This window comes from Teleopsis dalmanni, chromosome 2, assembly GCF_002237135.1.
Source record: "Teleopsis dalmanni isolate 2A chromosome 2, ASM223713v2, whole genome shotgun sequence".
NCBI lineage: Eukaryota > Metazoa > Arthropoda > Insecta > Diptera > Diopsidae > Teleopsis > Teleopsis dalmanni.
The window spans coordinates 138,980,188-139,005,807 of record NC_051847.1 but is presented as its reverse complement, the minus strand read 5'-3'; the positions used below and the strand labels follow the sequence as shown (position 1 = coordinate 139,005,807).

The 25,620-nt window shown below is 29.7% G+C and overlaps 2 protein-coding genes across 3 annotated transcripts in view; one reads left to right on the top strand and one right to left on the bottom strand.

Moving 5' to 3' along the window:
- The window catches only part of LOC119675828 (esterase SG1-like), a 1,041-nt gene extending 673 nt beyond the window's left edge, over nt 1-368 (top strand). Inside the window, exon 3 of the mRNA XM_038087046.1 lies at nt 357-368. Coding sequence (XP_037942974.1) covers nt 357-368 — 12 coding nt within the window. The remainder of the gene's footprint in view (nt 1-356) is intronic.
- Nucleotides 369-12,159: 11,791 nt separating this feature from the next.
- LOC119679332 (esterase B1-like) lies at nt 12,160-19,606 on the bottom strand. Of its 2 annotated transcripts, XM_038091622.1 has the most exons (7): nt 19,573-19,606; nt 19,406-19,491; nt 13,895-14,207; nt 13,687-13,837; nt 13,062-13,622; nt 12,828-12,997; nt 12,160-12,761 (listed from the first exon to the last, which is right to left on the bottom strand). In XM_038091622.1, the coding sequence occupies exons 2-7, from the start codon at nt 19,450-19,452 to the stop codon at nt 12,288-12,290; spliced, it is 1,716 nt and encodes a 571-aa protein (XP_037947550.1). In that variant the 5' UTR covers nt 19,453-19,491; nt 19,573-19,606; the 3' UTR covers nt 12,160-12,287. The 2 variants fall into 2 exon arrangements, with proteins under 2 accessions (XP_037947550.1, XP_037947549.1); XM_038091621.1 differs by lacking the exon at nt 19,573-19,606 and having other exon boundaries at nt 19,406-19,565.
- Nucleotides 19,607-25,620: the final 6,014 nt, after the last annotated feature.

Sequence of the window (25,620 nt, the reverse complement as noted above, 5' to 3'; positions counted from 1 at the left end):
TTTTTATTTTTCTATTACTTATTATTTACGTATCGAGTATGTTTTGAAAATAAAGAAAAATAATTACTTAAACTGTGCGTTTAATAACTACCATTTTTACTTAATTTATTCGTAACTCATAACTAACATATGAGTTACGTCTAACTTATATCAATATATTAATTCATAAACTAATAATTACCATTTAATTAACAAACAATATTACAAGGTTTCACGCCTCTCGGTCTCCCAGCAAATTAGCAAATTTAATAAAATTTTTATTTGCTCAGTGTGGAGTGCTACCGGAGGCTTGTGGTAAGCAGCTCAACTGTTTCGGCCAATAACTGAATAAACTAAAACTAACTTATTGTTTACAGAGTATTGTGTAAATTAATTGAATAAATATTCGTACTTCTAATCCAAAATAAATTTAATAAAGCATTTTTCCACAATCCAAGCGATTGTTGCCATAATCAACAGAACTCAAAGTAATTTACTGATTGACGTGATAACTGACATACGATATATTTGACTTTCATTTGATTTACTATGATTTTTGAGTTTTGGAATTAATATTCAATAATATAATTTATTTATTATAATAGAATTTTAACTATTGAATATCAACACTTAAGAAATTTACAAAAGCTGCTCTGAATGACTTGACTCGGAGCGATTTTGTGAAATTTTTTGATGACTGCATTTTAACGTTCTCGTTGCAATTAGATAAGCTGAACTTGCTGACACTGAGTAGCCGGAAAATAATTATTTTAAATGCATTTTGCATGCAATTTTTTTATGTGTATTATTAAAATTGTTATAATTTAAACAAAGTACATTAAAACATGATATTCAAAAAATAATTACTTCGTCATTTTAACACGTTTTGTGTAGGATTGCATTGACTAAGCAAACAAGACCGCAGAGTTATTATTGCACTTACATACATATGTATCGCTATTTTCCATTAAAAAGTAAATTATAGCTTCCGTTAAGAAGTTGACTATAAAATATATTATTATCAGATGGACGCCTATTAATTATGAAAAAAATATATTCTGTGATCTTCATTATCTTAAACAAATTAATTGGGATATTTTTGAATTAAAGTGAATTTAAGTTAAGAAGGACCGTGAATCAACAACAAAATAAATTATTAATTCGATTTTATTTATATTTTGCCATGTAATTATTAATTTTGACATTTTTTAATAAAGTGGACTACTTAGCAAGCGTATACAGATGTGGAGGACACTACTCCAATACTTTAATGCAGAGAGATTGCGATAAATAATACACGTTGAGAGAATAGATATAGTTCATTCTAAATAAGATTATTGAGTACAGTCTAGTACACACAATAATAGGTACGGAAGGCAATAATAAATATGTTATTATTGATTATATTGATGAAATCATGTGTGATATCAGAAAGCTTAAATTAAATAAGGCAACGATAACATAGAGTAAAATAGGTCGAAATTCATAAATTACACTAGGATTGTCCAGACTAGAAGATAAGGTGTACCAATTCGAATTTATGAGTAGTTTGGAGGCCGCAAAAACAAATGCATAAGTTCATAATTTTATATATCATAAAATAAAAATACGGCGATAATGTTAAATTTAGTTATATACACAATATATATGTACACACAATATACAGCTTTTGTTTTGTGTAACACAATATATACACAATACATATGTATATATATATATATATAGTATATATAGTATACATTATATTTTATAAATAGTTCATATATACATGTATAAATATTTGTATGTATTATTTATATATATATTATACATTATATATATATTAATATAATATAATAATTTATATAATTAAGTTTAATATATATAATCTAAGTATAACACTTTAAGAGTAAAGGAAATATTATATTATACATTATTAATATATAGTATACATTATATTTTATAAATAGTTCATATATACATGTATAAATATTTGTATGTATTATTTATATATATATATATATATGTATATATATATATGTATATATATATATATAAATAATACATACAAATATTTATACATGTATATATGAACTATTTATAAAATATAATGTATACTATATATTATATAATGTATAATATAATATTTCCTTTACTCTTAAAGTGTTATACTTTAATTACATATTAAATCAGTTTATTGAAAATATGCTTTAAACTAATTTTTAATCAGGTGGTTTAATACTATTTTATTAGAAATTTAATAAAATTTTATTAAACTTGCTTAGATAATTATTTTAAAAATTAATTGTTAAGTTACACAAAACAAAAGCTGATAAACTGGAATTGAAATCACTTCGATGATTTCTAAACGACTTTGATTTGCGAAATAATAATAAAAAATGCTAAACAATATGTGGCAGATCTTATGACTGGAACAGTTCTTGGCATAATAAAACCTAGTGATTCAAAATTTAGGTATGCATCAGAAATTAATTCAAAAATTATTTCTATTTGCAATACTTTTGATATTTTCTGTGTTACAAATAAATAAAATTAACAAAAATAAATAAAAAATTATACTTTTTGATTAGTATATTATTCGACTGTATGATGGATATTATATATTATAAAAATATATGACTTAAATTGAATAATCTTAAATAAAAATGCTTATTAATTTAAATTATTATTACTGATTGTTATAAAATAAAACGATAATGTTATTCAATTAGATAGGTTAATATGTCTAGGTTAGGATATTAATTAACTTTTTAGTGACTTCAAACAGTAGTATTAATATGGATTTTTACAAAAACATCTTAAAACAATCGATGAAAGAGAAACCACGAATGTTTAAAATCAGCAATCAAGCGTACCAATATAAAATATAATCATATAAGGTTGGTTCTAAAGAAAACAGGACGTTTCAAAAGTATATATTTGTGGCTGTTTTTGTAAAAAAGGTAGATCTTTATTCTATATCGTCGAAATTGCAGGATATATGGACAAATTGATGTGAAATTAGTGCTGTAATGGACTAGGCTTTCAATGTGTCTGTACAATGACTAGTTCCTTCAACAAATAAATGCTTTCCTTCGATAACGGTTGCTTTCAGACAAATAATTTTTACTATACAAATATACTATACAAATGCATGTAAGAGCCAAAGAATGCCCTTCTTCAATATCCATTCTTCTAGCGTTTATTTACTTTGACATTCTATGCGATTTTAAACAAAAATTTTAATAGTTTTAATTCCATATTTCATGCCAATGCAATATATCAATTTTATGCACATATATAAGTTCTTATAGCAAACTGAAAGTAATAAATAAACTAAATTTTTTTTTTATATTTCATGAGTGTTCAAATTCAATTCTATTAATATAGGGTTAATTTTGCTATTTATTAAGACATTTAGTCAAGTTAGATATTAACATGTGGTTCAAAATAATATCACTTGAAGAATTTTTAAATTTATTAACCAATTTGAACAGCTGTAGTCATTCCTGATGTCCAGAGTTAGTTGATCACAAATTATTATCAGTTATTGTATAAAAAAAACATAGGAACACGAAGACATATATTTTAAATGAAATAAAGAAATATTGAAAAACAGAACATTTTCGAATGTTGAAGAAATGTGCTGCCCAATAGCAAAGAAAAATCAGGAACTAAGAAAAAACTCGAAAATAAAAGCCACGTTATTAGTAGCACCCATTCGACCAGATCAGTATTTTATAAAGGTTAAAATTTGTCGTGAAACAAAGTAACCTAGACCCCATTGTGATACCTTTTTAACTCACGCCACACTTCGATAATATTTGAGGACTGATTTCGGTTCATTAGATTTTAATACCTGCTTCACTTGATTAATTCTGCAGATTGAAAATTCTAATTGGTTGTAGGTGTAAAAAAATGAAAGTCCGATAAAATATCACAAATTACATATCTTCTGTCATCCTCATTTTCCAGTGAAGCATAGGGCCTCATATTTACATATTATATACAAATTTTTATGTACAAATTATTACAAATTATATATAGATTTCTTAATTTCGCTGTTTGGTGCTCCATTCAGGCATTAAATATAAAATAGCTATATAAATTTAAAATAGTAAATACCAAAAAGTGACAAAAGAAAAAAGTTGTAGATGTGTTGGTTTTATAACCTTGCATACTTTCACATTAAAGCATGATTAAAAGTTAAAACTGTCGAAAACTGTTATAAAAACAAATTTTGATCCTTAATTTTACTCAAGTGTGGCATGGGCAAATAAAAGTAAGATTGGTAAGTAGCGTTTTATGTTTTGTAAAAAATGAAATACCGATACGACCAACGATTTGTTTTGGAAACTTCTTTTTCAAGAGTATATACCTCGGTATATATGTTATAACTGCTTTATTATATTTTCACATTATTAGGCAAGTAGTTGCAGTGTAAATTTATTTATTGAAACTTTCTGCCATTCTTGGCGTATCCAAGAGGCTTTCTGAGTTCAAACTTTTCTCAAAAAATATTTCGGATTATTTTATAATAGTCATAACTTAATTTCTTCTATTATACAATTTCTTATATTATATGTTATATGATAAACTTTGAGTAATTTTCAAAAACGCTCCTTAGACTTCTGGAACATTGTATAACTTATAATAATACCTAAATTAAATAATTTGTTTTAAGTTTTGTTTGCTAAAGTATTTTGATTACGAAATTTAAAAAACAAGTGTTTTTTGTTATATTAATTTTTACATAGATTATATGTGGATTTGACATTTGAAGTTGTTTATCTTCTTGATTCTTCATCTTGAGAAGAAAACACAAATTGGAAAAATATTAATATCAATTTGAAATTTTGACATTCAAATTGACAATTTTTGATAAATAATATTTGTCAAAATAATCAATATTTATTAATATATTTGTGTAAATATAATCCATATATATTAATTGAATTAGCTTACCTCAAGGCAATGCGCATTTGATCGGCCAACGGTATGTCGAAGGACATTTTGAAACACAATGAAAATATCGAACGGAAAATTTATACAACAACAACAACAATAAGATACTTAACACCAAATTTATATAAATTAATATTTATTAATTTGAAATGAAAAATTATTTAAGAAAATTTAAATAAAATTTAATTTATGATTAAAATTAAAAACAAAAAAAAAAAAGAAGACGAGATCCGGCTTAAAGGACACACGAGTCTGTTTGTCATGTATTTTGTTTTTGTTTTGCACAAAAAAGCAACGGCAAAAGGCAGCAGAAAATTTATTTGCAAGAGTAGGCTTTCCTTATGCTCTGGCGAAAAGTATTCTACCAACAAAAATTTACATGGAAAATTTGCAGAAAATTATATTTTCCACTTGAACGTGTTGAGAGTGTGTATAAACGCGTGCACGGACACAGCCACAGCCACAGCCAAAGCCACCGAAAGCATAAGACGAACGCACACCGTACAACGCACTATTCAATTTTCGCTCTCTGAAAAGTGTTTTTCACTTGTTGCCACGCTTTTCCCGATTTTCACGCAATTTTTTCTTACAGTACGCAATTCGTTTTTCAAAAATTTTAATATTATTTTTCTATAAAATATTTGTGTCGATATGGCCGTCCGTTTAATACAAGGGTTGCTCATCAACTGCGAGAATTGCACAAATACGAACGACAGCAAACCGACGACCATTGCTGTACGTTGTTCAAAGCAGTGACGACGACGGCAATGCCAGCGCCGCAGTCAACGTTGTTGATAATACTTGACTAGCATAGCACATGTACTACTACTACTGCTCGCTGCTATGCTTGTTGTTTTTATTGTTATTCTTGATATTGTTGTGCAGTGGCTGCGTTACTTTGTAGCTGTTCTGCTAGGTTTTGTTGTTGTTGATTGGCTGGCATAGGTTCCTTGTTGTTCTGTGTTTAATATTTTTTAACGCATTCAAGTGAAATTTACTTAATAATATTTATATAAACAGAAAATATATGTAAAATATTATGCGCTTGTGGGTAGGTGAAATGTGTGGAAAGCTGCGTGAAGTACACACGTGAATGAAAATTCAATACAAAAGTTTATTTAATAATTTATTGAGGGTTGCGGGTTAACTTGTTGCTTTAAGTCTTTAGTTTTCATGCAAATTATGCTGCATCATCTCAGTTAATATATTTCAAATACTTGACATATTTTTATGTATTATATATCATTTCAATACGTACATATATGAAAAATGTTATATAATTCATAACATATTTATGTTATGTTGCTGAAATATATTTTTTATTTTTTTATTTATTTTATATGACATAGCAAGTCCACCGCTCCGAAGTGAGGCAACAAAACAACAAGTCTCTTGCTAAAGTCTCTAATTTGTGCACAAAACAGCAACACTAATCTCGTGCTATAACAGACTAGTTAGAAAATATTTCCCTTGACTTTTACTCACGCAAGTAAGACTTGTAAATTGTGCCAATATATCAGCAAGAGACCTATTGTTTTTTGTCGTACATCAAGCGGCCGAATTCACCTGTAATTGATTAATACTACATATGTATAAACACATCTTTATTTAGAAAAAGTCTTAATTTTTTCTTCATTGACGCCAGGACTGTCCAAAGCACGGTTCTTGCGCGTCACATTTCTAATCTACCACAATTAGGCAGATTTTTGCTTCTTATATTTTAGTAACACCAAATTATTTTGCTTTTACAGTATTCCAATTAAATAAACTAAAATGTTTTAAAAAATTTGCTACACTTCACGTTCATTTACTTAATTGATCTACTCTGACCATGACACTATAAATGTAAGCAACACATAATGGTGGAATGCTTTCAGAAATGGAAGATTAAAATTAACAATGACAAAACCAAGACTTTATTCATAACACGAGAGAGAAAGCAGCATCCTCCAAAAATGAGCTTCGGTGACACAGAGATACGGAGAAAAGCATCTAGGGGTCACTTTTGACAAACGACTGAATTGGTATAAGCATATGAAATGCAAACGGAATTGCTACTCTAAAATTCTACATTTTCTAAAGCCGCTGTTTAATAATTATCACTTCAATCTCAAAAATAGAAAGTTACTATATACTCAAATAATAAGGCCAGTACTACTGTACGGATGTGATACATACAGCAAAGCTTAAGATAGCTGAAAATCTGGCTATAAGAAGACTTTTTAAGATTCCATAGCATATTAGAACAACCAACATACATTGAGATCTAAGGATCGACTCAGTGAAAAAACATTTCAGGGACAGAGTTCTGAAATTATTCACAAAAGTTGATACGCTGCCCAAAACTGCCCTAACAAACCTCAAGTGTACCTCAGGATCCACAGGAAGATATGCTGACATACGGTCCGTCATCAATTAAAAGATAAATAAATGATATAAATTCCTGCTTAGTTAAAGCCTAGTGTGAGGCAGTGATAAGCCCCCATCCACAAAAGAGTAAACGTGCGCAATAGCACTTACTCAAAAAACCATCACAACAACAACAACAAAGGCTTTGCATATATATCTTTGTACAACATTATAGTAATAAAATATATTAAACAAAATATTTTTTGTATGGTAACAATTAATATTAATAATGCTAATAGTGATAGAATGTGTAAACGATTGCTAAATTTTTCTGAAATTAATATAAAAGGATTAATATTACTCTAAAATTTTTCAATCTACAGGACAAAAGTTGGTGTCGAATGGATTAATGAAGAATTAATAAAACTGAATTTATCTTAATCGCCGTATTTTTGTATTTCTTCGGAAAAATTATGAAAGTATATATTAATTTTTGCGTCCCTTCAATCTACTTAGCCATTTGTGTTAGGCCGCGATCCTATCTTAACCCTGACTTACGCTAACGAAAGGAATTTTTTCAGACAAAAATACGGTCAAAGACATGGAATAAAGTAAGGTAAACTGCTTTATTTACTTTAAATGCAGATCTAAATCACAATTTCAAATAGAACTATGATTCGTTTTTCTTAATTTATATTCAAAATTTTTAAAAACAATAAAACAAATTTCGACCAATTAGCCTGAAAAAAACACTTTAATGTTATATACAATATCATATACAAAATTTTTATATATAATCATTGAAATAGTTAGTTTTATTATGTTTAAGAGTATTGCACTGCAAACTAGATATCTGTAGTGTCCCCTTCATGGATTGAAAGCAATTCATCTAATCCAACTATCTTACAACATATATTATTGAACTTAAGTCATCGAGTCATATTTATTTAGTCGATATAAGATGCTTTGTCACTTCCTGCCAACTTACAGATTGATTTTTGAATTTTTTTTCTGGCAAGTTTGTTTTCACCAGTCTTGCTGTCATGTGAGGACAATTTAGAGCCTTTATTCCGACTAGCCCAACTATCAGTTAAGATCGCTTTTTTGTGAATCTGTTAGTTACGTTCGAAATTAAAGTAAACATACCTGTCTATCACAAACATTTCTATTTGAAACATATGTTATTTGTCTTTAGGGGTTCTGAAAATTTCAGCTTTAGGCCATAAACTCTTGCTCAGGCTCCTTTTATAGTGAGAGAACCGTTTTAATATTTCTTAGCATTTCAATGTCATTATATGAACAATTTTATTCAGCATGAAAACAGAGGCTTGTTCTTGATATATTGCTCGAAACACTTTCTAAGGCATCTTTTTCAGATTTACCAGCAACTTTTAGATTCTGGTAGTGAAATTTTGGATATGCGGTGTATATTACTTTCGTTATACTAATCATAATTTTTATTAATAATTTTAATTAAAAATTATTAAATAAAATTAAAAATGATTAATTAAAAATAATTGTGTAAAATTTATTTATAATTTATTTTCGAAAGACTCTGTTATATATACATTGTTACAGTAAAGAGATCGTTAAAAATCTCTTTTTATGTTATTAACATTCTGTATTAGTTTATTGCTTTGTCACCATGTGTAGTTATGCTTGTGTGTGTCGAAGAATATTTATGTAATTAACATATAATAAATCATTAACGATGTATTTAATTATATGAAGATTTCAATTTGAAACACATTATATTGATAATTGGAATATTTATATAATATAAAAGCACATACGTTTTGCAACAAAAAAAGAATAAAAATTGTAACAAAATAATTATTATTTGTGTCTCTTTCATAAGTGAGAGAACTACAATCTGTGTTTAAATAAAATTTATAATAAATTTAACGAACTGCTAGGGAATATGAAAGCCTATCAGGGAACCATATTATTATAAAAAATTGTTATTATTTATAGTAATAAATGTAAAACATTATTAAGAACTTGAACTTTCTTATGACACTTGCACTAGGTGGCCAATACAGTTACGTTGACCCATGATTATATTAATAAATATTTTTTGTTCTAGAATTTTTACAAATTGGGCTTTGTAGCAACTTAAGACAGCTAAAATGTTTATATCAAAAGCGAATGAAAATTCTTTTCGTACTCATGAAACAAGACCATTCTCCATTCTCAACAGACCAACTCTTCTGGGATCACGAATATCTCTAAATAAATATATATTTGTATAAATATAGATTTATAAAGATCTATATATAAATATTGACATTAATTTCATTCGATTGGTTTTATAATTTATTAAAAAACTTGCAGGTTTTACTATGCAGTCTTCAAAACAATATTATTATTGTTAAGAAAGTTTATTGTGAAGGAATCTTTAATCAACTTTAAAGTTCTTTAATTAAAGGTTTTAAATCTTTTATTAATGCAAAAAATCTTTATGTGGAATTTACCATTAAATTAACCATTAACCATTAAATTAACCATACCATTAAATTACCATTTAATTAAATTAAACATTAAAAGGTTTTTTGGAATATAATTTTTATATGAAAAGCCTTTGAATATAAAACTGAAGCAATAAAAAGTATAACATATAAACCGTAGTAGATCGTTAGTATCATCTAGAACTCTAACAACCAATTTGAAACCAATATAAAGTATTAATGTGGCATTAAGTTTTCTAAGGAAGATCTTACTTTAAGAAAGAAGACTGCAGATCAATTTCTACTAAAATGGCGGCCCAGCTGATAGACAATAACTGAGCAGATGTCGCTTACATTATTGTATACTAAAATTTCATACTGTCAACTCTTATCGATTTTATATTCATCAAATAAAGAAATCATTCTTTTTAAGATTAAGGTTCAGATAAAAATTCAGTAATTATATACGTTATACAACAAATCAGAATCCATCTAAAAAAAACTGTTTTTCATCATGATAATTAAAATTACAATTATTTCCCCATTAAATTGATTTTCATGACTGAAATCTCTGTTGCATAGCTTTATATAGTGTTATTTGTGTTTATCATCACAATGAAAATTTATATTAATTAATATATATTACATCTTAATTATACGATTCTAAATTTGTTATTAATTATTTAGTCAGCAATAAAAGCAAACATACAATATTACATATTAATATTTTATGAAAGTGCAATAGAAACTGAGTTAATAATAGTATGACGGCTATGAATAGCTTCCGTTTAGTTTTTAAAATAATAGGTTAAAACAATATAATAATAGATACTCAAATGTATAAAATCGTATTAACATTTTTTTTTTTTTAAATAAATTTAAATAAATTTTTTTGTTTAAATAAATATAAATAAATATTCTATGATAAGTTGAAATTTGAAACTGTTCTGGACTTAATTTTATATTTTTTGGATTAAAATGGATTAAAATGAGTTGAGTATATTCTGCCTACATTATATGCTCTATAAATGTATGGTAATTATTTTGTATTGAATCTAAATTTTATTATAAATTTTTGTTTTATAAGACAGTCTTTAAAAAGATATAAATATGAATTGTAGTCTAAAATTATTTTAACAGAATAGTCCTCAATAAACTCAACTTCAGATGTTTAAGCATTTAAAATTTATTTATTCGGATAAAATGATACATTTTTGAAAATAACATCTACACTATTAAAGAGTATTTATGTATTGTTAAGACTGTTATTTGAATATTGTAAAGAATGCTACTCATTTTTTGAAGTAGGAATTGAAAATTTAGAAGATTTGAAAATTTAGAAGAATCTGGTCTGAATAATTCACGTCATAACCGATGACATATTTATTTTCGGTAGGTATTTTTCAGTCTTTTGAGATCCTTTTCAGTAAGTTCCGGCAGTGAGGTCTTTCAGAAACTTGCTGCCACTGGTTCATGGTAGCAAGTGACTTCTTATTATTCATTACCTTGAAGACCACATATTTTAGTAGTAACAACGGAATCAAGTATTTTTCCAGGCAGAACTTTTATCTATTTGCAGGACATGTACATGAATATTCCCATTAATTCGGTACAAGTTGCCAGCACATACATTCCTTTTAATCACTATTGATCATTTTTCAAGGCTTTTTACCACCACAACAGGTATGGTATATGACTTGTAGGGCGTGTTTTTCTTTTGTTGAAAGAAGGCGCTATTTTCAGTTATCTATTACTCGTTGGTTTCCTAGACTGCCATTGTTCTTAATATTAAATCGAATTCATATATCAACTATGTTACACTGACAAAACTTGTAATCATGTAAATGTGTAACTCGTAAGCAATAATAAATTGAAATATAGACTGATACTATTGGTAGCATGACATGTATACAATATATAATATTACTAAATACGATAATTTTCTATAAGCCTTCTATAAGTAAACATAACCTTTTTCTTTCGTAAAAAATATTTATAGACACTTGAATTGTACGAATACAAAAGAAAAACTATTGCTCTAAAGCCTTAGAAACTAGTTGGTTACTGCAATGAAAGAATCTATATCTTTCATGCCTAAGACAAACAACTCAGAAAATTACCATCTCTTACAAATGCCAGATGGTAGCAAACATGTTTGTTTGATTGTAAGATATTATAATATTAATATTTTTAAATTTCTCTTAAAACCTGTTAATGAAAGGTGGATACGTAATGCATATTTAGTTCGAAAAATATCTTCTTTCAGTTGAGATTAGGAAAACACAAAATTATTTGTGCAGTATAGAGTACTTTTCTTATGTGATGATTTTCATATAGTTTATATTTATTAGTATTTATCTAATCTCGTAAGTAATCTAGGATATCAGGGATTTATATAACCTCAGTATAAGAAAATTATTATAATTAGTTTTTAAAAAGTATTAAAATATGTATTTGATATAAATAAGTAGAAATATATGCGCAGCAATTAAAGTAAGCGATTAACAGTCAAATTGTAATAAATTCGGTTTTTGTAATAATAAATTTACATAAATGATAAAGAATTAATTAATAGAATAATTCCTTTTGCTTATCATAAAGGCTTTCCCAAATTTTCATTTTCTCCATTTCGGGCAAATCAATCATCTTCAATTCATCACTTATATTAAGACATTTGTAAACCTCCTCACCGATCTTTAAAGGTTCCCAAGTCACTGCTTCCATTCCGGGTATATCTTTATTATTAGGATTACCGGTGGCAGCAAATTGTGTCCAAATACCAACAGTTTGTTCGATAGTGCGATAGGATGAACTGTCTTTGGGCAAGCGATGGTGAAGCATATTGAAAAAGAGATAAGTTAACTCATCTGCGTGGGAAACACCCTTAACACCACGACCATCACGCATTATACGATAGGGGTTTATAATCTCATCAGCATCAAAATCAAACCGATAAAGAAACACCGGTGTTGCAGCGGCATGTGCGAAATATGACTGCACTATACGATGCAATGGGAACCAGAAATATTTATGTGCACAAACCTATTATTCACAAAACAAAAAACATTGATTTCTTTAAAAATGTAAGTATTAACTAGTTATATTTACATCAAAATAGTTCTCGGCAGTTGGCGATTCCGCAGTCACATGTGCTTTTTTAAGAATGAGACCCTTTTCTTTGGTGTCATCACTGCTGCGTTCTGGATCAGCTAACTCTCGTGGCACAAAATCAACACAAGTCTCTAAATCCTTAATAACATTTGGAAAGGCTTTGGTTTCTATTATGTTTTGAAATAAAAAATATAAATTAATTAAAATTAAGTAATTAGTTGTGGGAATTACCTGGCAACCACAATAGACCTTCCTGTGAAGTACAGCCTAGCATAATTGGTATTGAGTTCCCCCAAGCTGTTTTTATCATATCTTTAGGATCATTAGGTATAACGCAATCAGCGCTTCTGTATGGCTCTATTGTGGGTGCAAAAGCAAACATCACTCTATGTTGTCGATCTTCAGAAGAGAGCACCTTTTCTTCAAGTCTTTTTAAATCCTTGGCTTTGGCATTTAACAAAAATTGCAAAATATCTTTTTCATTATTTTCACCAGTATATCCTGCCAGTTTTGCAAGTGTGTAGGCATGTCTTCTACGATCATCTACAGCCCAACAACAAGTGGCATTACCAGACATTAAAATTGCGCGATGGAATAAGCCTTGTGCTTGCTCAGTAATTGCCATAAAATGTGTAGAGGCACCACCGGCACTTTGTCCAAAAACTGTTATACAATCTGGATCACCACCAAAGCGAGCACAATTATTTTTTACCCATTTAAGCGCTAATACTTGATCCTTCAAACCAGCATTACCTGGGACGTTTAAATTGATAGCACTCAGACTAAGGAAACCTATTTTAATAAAGATAAAGGAAATCCTTCAACATTTTTTATATTTAAGGGGAAATTTAATTACCAAAAACTCCTAAACGGTATTGTATAGTTATTAAAACAACGTCTTTTTTCATAAAGTAATCTGGTCCATAATAATCACGATGTGCTTCACCCATTTGAAAACCACCACCATGTATCCAAACCATCACAGGGCGTGGTTTTTCAGGACTTAACTAATGTGAAAAAAAATTATTATTTTTTTACTTTATAGTTTTTATTTAATTTCTTACATTGTTGGTATAAACATTGAGATATAAACAATCTTCCGAACCCTCAATTTTGTTGTATACAAAGTTAATTTGAACTGGTTTGTTTTTGGTGTTTGTGCAATCTTTAATATCAGTCCAAGGTGTTGGACGTTGTGGTGCTTTGAATCTGAGCTCACCCAATGGTGGTTGTGCATACGGTATGCCCTCAAAGCAGTAGTAGGGTTCATCGTAGATTGTTGTACGCTTAATACCCCTGATTTTTCCATATTCGGTGTCAGCAACTTCTGTTTCGTTAGTTGTATGGCGATATTGTGAGACTTTATACTCAAATGTTCTATATTTAAAGAAAGAAAAGAAAAAAAGAAAACTTATTAATTACATCAAACTATCAACAATGTGATACGGTGCGATCTTGGTTTCGGGTCACGTTCATTCAACAACAGATTTTAGTAAAACCAGGTATTTTTACCAACTGCTTTCACCCCGCCATATGCCAATATAGCTCTGTTTTTAATATTTCATTTTTTGGGGTAGAATATTTTTTTATGTGCAAACTACCAATAATAAGTAAATGAGCTAGATGCTACTAGAAGTTTGTGCAATCAATGTATAAATTGTATATATTGGACGATGACAGTCGACTATATCGTAAGTTTAAAGATAAACTATATAAATATTTTAACTATAATTGAATGGTAACATAATAATTAAAAATTACTCGAAGTTTGCCTGGTACTGATGCATAAACGGACGAAGTAGCTAAGTCAGCATCGCATATCGCATAAAGAAATGTAATATAAGTTCAATACTGGATATAATGTATATCTGGGTTGCATTGCGAATGCAACATTATAGTAATAGTAGTAACAATGAAAAGAAGCACTTGCATTTGTATTTTTTGTTAGTGTAATAAAAATAAAGAAATTGAAATTTTAAACGTCAATATCTCTAGAAGTTTTGTGGAAAAAGGTGTCTAAAATAACTAACTCTTTTACGCTAAATTGTCATATGGCGAAACGGAAAATTAAAATCGCACCAGTAAAAATAATTACATATTTATAAATATGTACAAAAATTAAATTTATATTTAATAATTATTTATATTTAATAATATGATTCTTTTAATTTGTACTAAACTGTGTTATATTGCGAGATTTGATTATTAATCAGTCTTTTAACATTACTTGTGTTTACGCTTATATTTCTATTTGGTTTTGGTTGGCACAAAGTCATCGTTGGGCAAATGTTTTGGGTTAAGAAATCGTCAAAAGTGATCAACTAGGAATTGTATTCACGTGGTATAGTTTCTGTGACTGATTTTTGGTCTGCTAGCTAAAATTTCAATTTTAAGGAAAGTGTTTCAAGTTGGTTGGGGCCGTAAATTAAAATTTGCAAAAGAATGTTTCGTATGTTTTGTATAATATTTTCAGATACTCTTAACACAGTAAAATGCGTATGCGTAAATGCGTAAAATTCTTCTACGACATATAATATTGTTAATAAACGGTGGTGTAGTATTAATAGAATATTTCATAATGATAGCAATGCCATAAGAATGAATTAAGTGAATTTATTATATTTTACTTTCCCATCATCACTTGATATGGTTTCATTTTGTTTATAATTAATACATCCGACCTGAATAATAACAAACTATTTTTAGAGTATTTCTATTATATCATTAACAAAACCACACATAATAAAAGCATCAGCAGCAAACGAGCACTCGTCTTATATTTAATCAAATTTAATCAAATATTTTGATTTAATGCGAGACAACGAATTCGTTAAATTTTATTAATTAACGTAGCGTAGTTCAGAACTTAACATCGCAGTTAGGTATTAATATTTCACCCGCCTTAATGCAACATCGAAATATGCGATGTGTATCTCACTTAAGTGCCTCCAGACCGCAGCCTCAACAGCTGTAGTTAGTACCCACTTAGCTAAACCGCATTTTATGAAACAACAACAAACCATGCATGACACATCTGAGCATTGTACCGCAATGAGGCAATAACTGAAGGAAAAGTGAATGCATAGATGTGGGTATTTAATAATATCTAAAATGCATCGGAATAGATGAAGTGCATTTTAAATAAACTGAGCTGTGAATAATATTTTATTAAATGCACGCATCGATTCCAAACAGTTTGCGTTTGGAGTAGGGAAATTCCACAATAATGAATGGTAACAATTTACATATGTAAAAAAATTGTTTTATATTTCACTACATTTGCATATGATTTGCATATGAAGTGACATTGTAATAAATAGTTCTTTACAACGATACACATATTCAAATCAAATTACTAAAAATTCATCGTTTTTAATACTCGTAACAGAGAAATATATACGTTCAATTTGTACTCATGTGGTACTAATAGTAAAGATATAACTTCCTATCAAACTTCGAGAGAAACAAAATAATATTTTGACCAATATGATTATTATCTTAAGTCATAATAACTTAATATTGTTTATAATCCTAAAATGATAGTACTTAGAATATTACACACATTCAGTTTAAAGACATTAATTTCAAGGTGTAAAGATCTTAAGTTTGATTTTGAAGTTTTATAAGTTTATAATATTTTAATACTCATATATAATAATTAAATAAATACTGGTGTTTGTTCATGATGAGTAGAACGTATAAGAATACTTTTAAAAATAAAAAACTTTCAACAAAAATTGAATATGTAATATATTCAAGAATTAAAAACTATTGTTATATACTTTCCCATAACTTTTTTAAAATTCTAGGTATTTCCCGGCATATCATAGCTTGCATAAATTTGTTTTTTGTAATTAAAGCAATGAAGCCCTCTCTTCTCATTACTGTTTAATGTCAAAGATTTCGATTCTACTTTAATCCCGATTAAGTGTAGGCAGTTTGTTTTCTGTGGTAGTTTTGTTGCCCATACGGATAAATTTGTTCCTATCTAAACGGTTCCGACTATTCTTTTGTTTCTGTTTGTTCTCTTCATTTTGCGGAGCAGATGTTCTGGTGCTTTAACTTTAGCAAATATTAAAAGCTGTATCCTACGATTGATGCATTTTATATTCACTTTTAAGACTGGCATTATTATTATTGTTAATGATTTCAAATAAATTCATAATACATGCTAAAAGATGCCATGGCACATTTTCTGGAGATGACACCTTTTGATAAAACCCTTTGTGCTTCCATTTTTCTAACAATATTAAAATTACTGTAGTAATGTACTAGTAGTAATCTCATTTAAATCAAAAGTATTCTAGAGCATTTTCTTTCATACATAAAATTATTAATCGTTTTGGTTTATTTTGTATAAGGCGACATTCATTTTAAAATTCCGGTTTTTTCGTTTTAGAAGAAGTACGTCCCAATCTTGGTACCAGTTTTTAAACACAAACGATACTTTCTTCAAAGTGTTTAAGTAGCTAATGCATTATATAGTTATAGTTATATAAAAATTACAAAAAAATGATTTTAACAAACTCTCCAGATATTCTAATAGAGAAATAATTACTCTATTAAAATATGTAGTATGCAATTAAAACAGTATTAAAAATTTGAAAATAAACAAATTTAGTAATTCTGCCTAAACATTAATCGCAAAAACATGTCTCTTACAGTCCTCTACAGAAAGTTCTGGTGAAAATGCCTTCTAAGCATGTTTTCGCTGATAAACTGTAAACAAAATAATCTTTTAATAGCAAATCTGATGAACAAAATTGATGCGTCATCTATTCAATTTTTTTTTGTTCTAAATAATCGATTTGTAACTGAACTTTATGCCTTCTTTCACATAGAAAAATAAACCTTTATAATCACAATTTTAAAATGATATTTTCCATTTTTTAAGATAATCGTATATCAGCAATAATACTGAATTTTAATACATTTTTCAAGGTTATCACATAGCAGATAGTTTCTTATTAAATGTTTATTTTGAAAGCTTTTTAATGAGGCCTAAGACATTTGAAACCAACATCAGTGATTGCTTATATATTGCAAATTTAATTTGCAGAATTTAACATGTTATTTAGAATTTAACATATAAACATAACAAATTAAAAAAAAATTCGAATACTTCCTAATACTAAATACTGCACTAATGATGAGTACTTGGCAATACTTGAAGCCGCGTTGTATGGTCAGTCAAATTTCAATAAATTAACCAAAATTTTGTTGTTGTCTTTTCATTTACATATTTTTATTTATTAAAAATTTATATTATATATCGACTCTTTCTATTTACATATTATCAGAATTATGGTACTCATATATGACGAATGTAACAATTTTTAGAATAGAATGCTTCGAATAATATTTATTTTGCCTTTTTGAAAACAATGTACAGCAAGATCTCTAAAACTCGTAGGTTGATTGCGGTATTTTCTTTCTCTCCATCCACATCCTTTCTGTCCAGGTCATCATTGGCACCAATCAGTTTCGAATTGTGTATAGAAATAAAAGATTGTGTATAGGAATCTAAAGAGAAATTACACGAGGCTTTGACAGGTGATTGCTCTTAACCAGATTTTCAAATTCCACCCAAAAGTGGAATTTAAAATGAACAGATGCACGCATAATGGGCAACAGATATAGCTCAAATTTTAAAAAATTGTGGCGACATCTTGACGCAGATTTTTCAAATTAGTTTTTTTGCATAATTTTATATAGAATATAATTATCTTCTACATTCGAATTATAAATTATAAATTTCAAATACTATGTGTATGGAATTCTTATATTAATATTAGTAGTACGTCTTATCGTCACATTTTTTTATTACTTAAAATCCGTAAACTTAAAAACAAGCAATTTCTAGCAATGACATAAGCAGATAGGAAGCTCTAAAGTGATTAACCTAGGGGTACAACTTAAGATTACAGAACATATCTGACACTTAATTGTGTTTATTATTATATAAGTGTAAAATTAATTTGGACCTGTTGTACTTAGATCTGAACTGGTTTTCTCCCAGACAACGAGGTGACTAGTAATAAGTAGTTAAAAATTGACTTCTGTATTAATATTAATAAGTGCGAGTTAGGCTAAGTTGCGTTCTAAATGAGCGAAATTCTAAAAATGAGGGGAATAAAAATAAAATTTATCATACAATTTAATATAAAAAATCTAATTTATTTTTGTTTATTGGTACAACGTATTATTAAACAAAGTGCTATATATCTAATAGACATTTAGTCAAAATAAGGATATTTTTCTTTTTTGTTAAACTAACATCATAATATATAAATAATATTTTAATAATAATTTATTTCATTTGAATTCTTAAAAAAAGATTAAATTTTTTTAATTCAATTATTTTTGCTGAAATAATATAAGATTCACGAAATTTTATTTTGTTAGTATTAAGATAAAAATATTATGATCCAAATCAGCAGACATCAGATTTTTAATTCAATTAGTTGCATATTTTGCTTATCTCAGGCATATAACATTTCTGTATATCTTATATATTTATATACAAACATGTGTACATATAGACAAGTACGTATTTCCATATAATAAAAACTTACTTTAAACGCCATCGCAATTTTTCTATAAAACCAACATTTGCGTTCATCTCGAAAGCGAGTCAAAATTACGTTTTAAAATAAATTCACTTTTATCATAAAAAAAAGACAAAGTCAAGAATAAACTTTACAATTGAGATATAAACAATGGTTTCAAATTGAGGACTAACCAACTTTCCTGAACAGAACCGATGCGTTCAAAAGAAGAAATGAAACTGAAATTAAATATGCAAAAAAGCGCTTGAGAGTAGACGAAAAGCTCTCATAAGATTTTATTGCCTCAGCTGATCACGATTATTGCTCGTAGCTTCTTTTCCACTTCAGTTTATTGGTGGAGAGGTGCTTTTGGTATGCTTTCTTTATTATTGCGGCGTAGGAAGAGAATGTAATGCAGTCTTTCTTTGCTTAAAGAATTGTCCCATATAATATAATATAAATTGCTTATACAACTAATTTATTATTCCGATCGAATATGGATTTCCGCTGATGACATAGAAAAATTTTACTTTCAATTTGTGCAGCACTAAGAGTGTATCTAAGGATCTCTCTTGTAAATTTGAAATGTAACACTCACCACTAATTCATAATAATTCATAATAATTTTAGTATAATATACCAAGCAAATTTTTCTAATTTATAATTGTTTCTTTCTTTGAGGAAAATTATCTCATTTCTATTCCAGCTGAAAATAATTAATTTAAAGTTTTGTTTACTCTAGTTTTATAGTACAAATGTTTAAGAAAACATTTAGATATAACGAATTGTTGTCAAATAAAAAATCCCAACTATTTAATTTTAAATAGCTTTTTGGGCAAACTAAGATAAAATGGACTTTAAATATATAATATATATATATATATATTTAGAATTGCTCAGCTCGGGAATAATAGCTTCAGCTTAATCAAGAGTATCTTAGAGTATATACCCAAAAGTAACGGAGAAACTTTGCATTACAATTTTTTTAGAACTCACATCAATTAATTATATTTTACGACGTCCTTTAGTTTTCTCCACGTTGTATATAAGGGAGAGTCTTAAAATAATTGGGATGTGCAGTGTAATTAACCCATAAAATTGCTTTATTAAATATAGTAGTAGGTCTCGTTTTTTTGTTGTTGCCATCAACACATTATTAATAGTGTCAATTGGGGTTTTTCGATGTATGTGTTATGAAAAACAGGGTTTTGATTTTCATTGTATTTTATAAAATATTTTTTATGGTTTAGTTAGTAAAAGTATCATCCAACATATTCTTAACCAATTCACTATTTTTAAAACTTTTAAAAGTGGCTTCTTCTAGAGACTTGATTAAAAGTGAATCCTCTTGTGTATTATTACATAGGCACATGCTTTTATAAAATTTCGTAGGGATGGATCGCTTTTCGTAATATCAGTTCTCAAAACTCCGTTTTTTGTTAGGCAGAAATGACAGCAGTCAATAAAGAACAAGGACATACGATAATATACCAAATATGTGCTAAAAAGTAGTGTATTCTGATTTTCACATAAGAATGAAACAAAAATATACTATTTTGTCTCATAAACCATACATTTACTGTACTTATTTTGTGGTTTAGAGGTAGTTTTCGTTTTTTAAGTATAGGCAGTATAGTCTAATTTGTTCAAATTGGCTTAGGAGCCATCAATTTAGATAATATTATAGCATAATTTTAGGGTTCTAATAAAGTTGTGTAATATTTGTGTAATTATGATTCCAATTGTCAAAAACACGAATCAATCAAATAAATAAGATTCGAAGGCCTTATTTGGCCCGTTCCAAAAAATTGACATTTATCTTTGAATTGAGATTATATACATTAATAAAGCAATCATTAAAACTATGTCAATAACGTATTTAATAATTTCGTTGAGTACGGATTGATTGCAAAATAAAACAAACTGAGTGGTGATTATAAAGAAAATCCCTGAAGACAAAGAACTCCCAAACATATGTGTAATGTTTTTTGGAACAAATATTAGCGACTGTTAAGTAATATTTTCTAGAGCTTAGACCCTGCGGCTATAGAAAAACTATGTCAAACTTACACTTTAACTGATCTGTTGTGTTAAATGGACATTGAGAGACCTTAGTGCTCATATCCACACTGTGTCTTTCTTTGTTAGTTTACTTTTGAAAAACGATTAAATAGAACACATATTTTTCCCATTAATTCATTTCTTCTTTACATTTATATGATACCGCACATAGAAAAAGGAATCTTATCTGCAACTATAATATATCAGTTTTGCGGTCTTACTTCACTTTTAGGTCAGAGCCACCTCGATTTACATTATATTAGATTTTTAAAATGGGTTAAGAACTTGTCACCACGTCACTGCATCCTTTGAGGATTATTGTGACATACCCACTTCAGTTCCATAGACAAGTAGCAGTTAAGAATGCTAATATGTCCTTTGGAGAAATGTTGCCTAATTCCGTTATAAGTGGATAGGCAGTGGATTAGTACCGGAGTCTGAATCTGGTTAGACTATCATAGTGACACAGAACGTGTTCTGCTGTTTCATCATCTTCGCAACAAAGTCTACAGCTATCGTCTCCAGTAACACCTAGGTTCAAAAGATGCTTTTTAACTCCGCAGTGCCCAGTGAGGAATCTTGTGACAAGTCGGATACCACTTCTGTTCAGCATAAGTAGCTCTCTAGTTCTGGTTTTTGATCGAAACGGCATGGATTCTTTAGCTTGTCTGCAGGTAATTGTATTATCCCAATCAGTCTGAGCTGCTCTTTCCAGCCACTCATTAATTTAAAGTTTGAAAAAGCGCCACGAAGAACCGCAGAGTGGTTGTGGCCCAATATAATATGAGGCCGCCCCTTTTCTCGGTGGTTCATCTGCTTTTTCGTTTCCCTCAAATCCGCTGTGCCCTGGAATCCATATTAAGTGGACTTTAATCCTTTCAGTAAGCTCTTTGAGAAGTAGAAGGCATGCCCACACTAGGTTTGAGGTTACTTGAGGTGAGCGTAGTGCTAAGAGTGCTGATTTACTGTCAGAAAAGATATATATGTTTTTTCCTGTGACAGGTTTTCCTTTATATATCCTGAGATATAGTTCAATTGCGTGTACTTCAGCCTGAAAAACTGAGTTTTCTTTACTCATACTCGCAAATATTTCCTCTTTAGGTTTTACTCCATATACTCCCGCTCTCACTCCTTTCATAGTTTTGGAGCCATCCATGTACCACAGATGGTAGTCCCCAGCGAATGGAGGTATGTTCCGTTCCCATTAATTTCTGTCTAGTATTAGTATTAGGAACTTTTGGTGGAAGTTGAATTTAGGTAAGCAAATGTCAGATATGGTGATGTTTAGTCCTTCCTCTCTTTGCATTTCCCTACCTAACACGGAGTTATCGAGTAGTCTTGTTGATTGATTGCTAGTCAACTGTAGCTTGGCAATAAAAGTCATTGCTTCCTTTTTGACTAGTAGGTGAAGTGGGGGGAGCTCCAATGCAACCTCTAGGGCTGCTGTCGGGGTAGTTCTCATCGCTCCACTTGTCATTATGCTGGTTAATCTCTGCAGCTTACGAAGCTTGTCTATCACATTCTTCTGCTGAGCTTTCTTGTATCAGATAGATGACCCATAAGTAACAATTGGGCTAGCAATAGATATGTACATCCAAAGGCTGAGTTTTAGATTAAGGCCCCAGTGCTTACCAGTAGGGCTTCTGCTGGTCCATAATGCCTCTCTGGCTCTTCGTATAACATTGTCCACATGAGAATTCCACGTCAATTTCTCATTCAGAATCATTCCCAGGTACTTTACCTGGGTAACGGCTGATAGCTCTTCTCCATTCAGGAATGGGTTATTGAAAAGTACTCTTTTCCTTTTCTTTGTGAAGACAACCAGACTTGCTTTTTTAGGGTTTACATTTGATTCTACATCACTGCACCATCTAGTTACGATTTTCAGTGTTTGCTGTACTCGATATGAGATCATGTTTTCATATTCACCCCTGTGAAGTAAGACTATATCGTCAGCATAGCCTTGTGCCTCGAAATGTTTGGCACTGAGTCGATGCAAAAGCTCGTCCACTGCAATTGACCACAGGAGTGGGGATAATACACCCCCTTGTGGGCATCCTTTTTCAGTATGCGCTTTAATTTCGTGAATGCCGAGAGTGGAATTAACCAACCTATTTCTTGGGACATTGCTTATCCATGTGCGTGTCGTATTATCGACTCCTCTGTGATGGAGGCATCTTTCGATATGTGAGTGATTGGTATTGTCAAACGTTCCCTCAATATCAGGAAAGCAACCCACCGCAAATTCTTTGCAGTCTACAAACTCTTGTATTTTATTAGTGACACTGAGTAATGCATGTGTGGTTGTTTTATTTTGTTGGTAGGCATACTGGTTGGCGTGGAGTGGATTTATAGATAAATACTCATCCCTTATATATCTTTCCACTATCTTCTTCATGGTTTTTAGAAGAAATGAAGTCAAATTTATAGGCCTATGGGATTTAGGAAGTTCGATAGGTTTACCTCCTCCTTTAGGTATGTATTTGACAATTACTTTCTTCCAATTAGTGGGAATGATTCCCATCGCCAGCCCTGCATTAAAGATATTAATAAGGTAGGGCATAAGGTGAGTTAGTCCCTTTTGTAGGAGTGCTGGAAATATTCCGTCTGCTCCAGGGGCTTTGAAAGGAGAAAATGAGTTGATCGCTCATTTTATCTTCAGTGAAGATTTTACGAGCAATCTTCCAGTCATTGTTCCTGGGCCTTTTGGTCACCAGGGAACTAAGCTGGGAGATTGATTGGTCGTAAATTGTAGATCCCGGAAAGTGTACTTCTGTTAGAAGTATAAGTGACTCTTTGCAGTCATTGGTATAAAGACCATCAGGTCGTTTTAGAAGCCCAATGGGATTAGTGTGGCTTTTCGAGATAACCCTGTGGATTTTTGCGCTACTGCTTAAGTTTTGAATCTCTGAGCAAAAGCCTCTCCATGATTCTCTTTTTGCCCTTCTAATTTCTTTATTGTAGGCGGTGAGGGCATTTTTATAATTGTCCCATTCACCGTTGGTTTTTGCCTTCTTGAAGAGTCTCCGGGATTTGACTCTTAGCTTGGCTAACGTTTTATTCCACGATGGTGCACTTCTGTTGCCGGTCTTGTTTTTCAACGGACATGCCCCATGGTAGGCATTTATAATAGTTGTGCTTAAGACAGCATCAGCTATTTCAAAGTCATGAATGTTGTTTATCGTATGTTTATTATTGTCTAGGATGGCCTGGAGTTCGTCGGTATATTGATCCCACTCTGTGGCCCTAGGTACCCTATATCCTTATAGGGTTTCGTATTTAAATCAATATCAAATCTTATCTGACGATGATCAGACCTGGATGTTTCTGCTGAAACATTCCAGTTTTTGATAAAATGTTTTATAAATTCTGTAGCTAGGGTGATGTCTAGTCCCTCTTCCCTGATTCTGTTTATAAAAGTGGGCATATTGCCCGCATTCATAATATTTAGGTTGTTACCTGTAATAAATTCAAATAGACACTCACCTCTTTTATTAATATTGGTGCTGCCCCAGATCGTGTGGTGTGCATTAGCGTCACTTCCAACGATGAGTTGCATCTTTCTTTTTATACTGTAGTCCACTAGTCCTTTCAGTGATAGGTGACCTAATTTCATTTTCCCATTTTGCGAAATTTTGTTTTTTAATATATTTGTTTAATTTTCCATTGAGGTGGGTTGTTAGCAATAGTTGGCAATCATTTTTGTATCTCATATTGGCTTCTAAGGTGAATTTCTCTTGCAGTATTTACTGCAGATATAGCTATACAGTACTTTTCTTATGGAATGAATATGGTTATTTTCATCAAAGTATCAGTATTTTTTCTGCAGATATGATACTGTGGTCCCCAGTACCTATACGTTATTAAAGCGGTGCTGTTGTGTTGTCTCACAGAAAAATAAAGGCAAGCAAACTACAATTTAATAAAAAAAAATAAACAGGTTTTCTTTGAAAGAATTTTAAGAAATTCATATGCAATAAACATTGTCATTATCTCTCGAGTCTTCAGTTCTTCACAGATCATAATTTCGCTTATCAGGAAGCTGCAAAGTCTAATTTGTTAGAGCGAGTCATTTTATATAATTTATAGACAGGGAAAGAAATGAGAAAATCTATTATATTCTATGTTTTTTGAATTTGTCTTATTTAAATATACATATACATATGAATCAAAACTTCTAT

Coding starts and splice junctions, on each gene's coding strand:
- LOC119679332 (XM_038091622.1), bottom strand. CDS start 19,452: ATGAACGCAAATGTTGGTTTTATAGAAAAATTGCGATGGCGTTTAAA. Junction 14,208..19,405: donor AAATTGCGATGGCGTTTAAA/GTAAGTTTTTAT, acceptor CTTTAAATATAG/AACATTTGAGTATAAAGTCT. Junction 12,762..12,827: donor CTGCCGAGAACTATTTTGAT/GTAAATATAACT, acceptor TGTGAATAATAG/GTTTGTGCACATAAATATTT.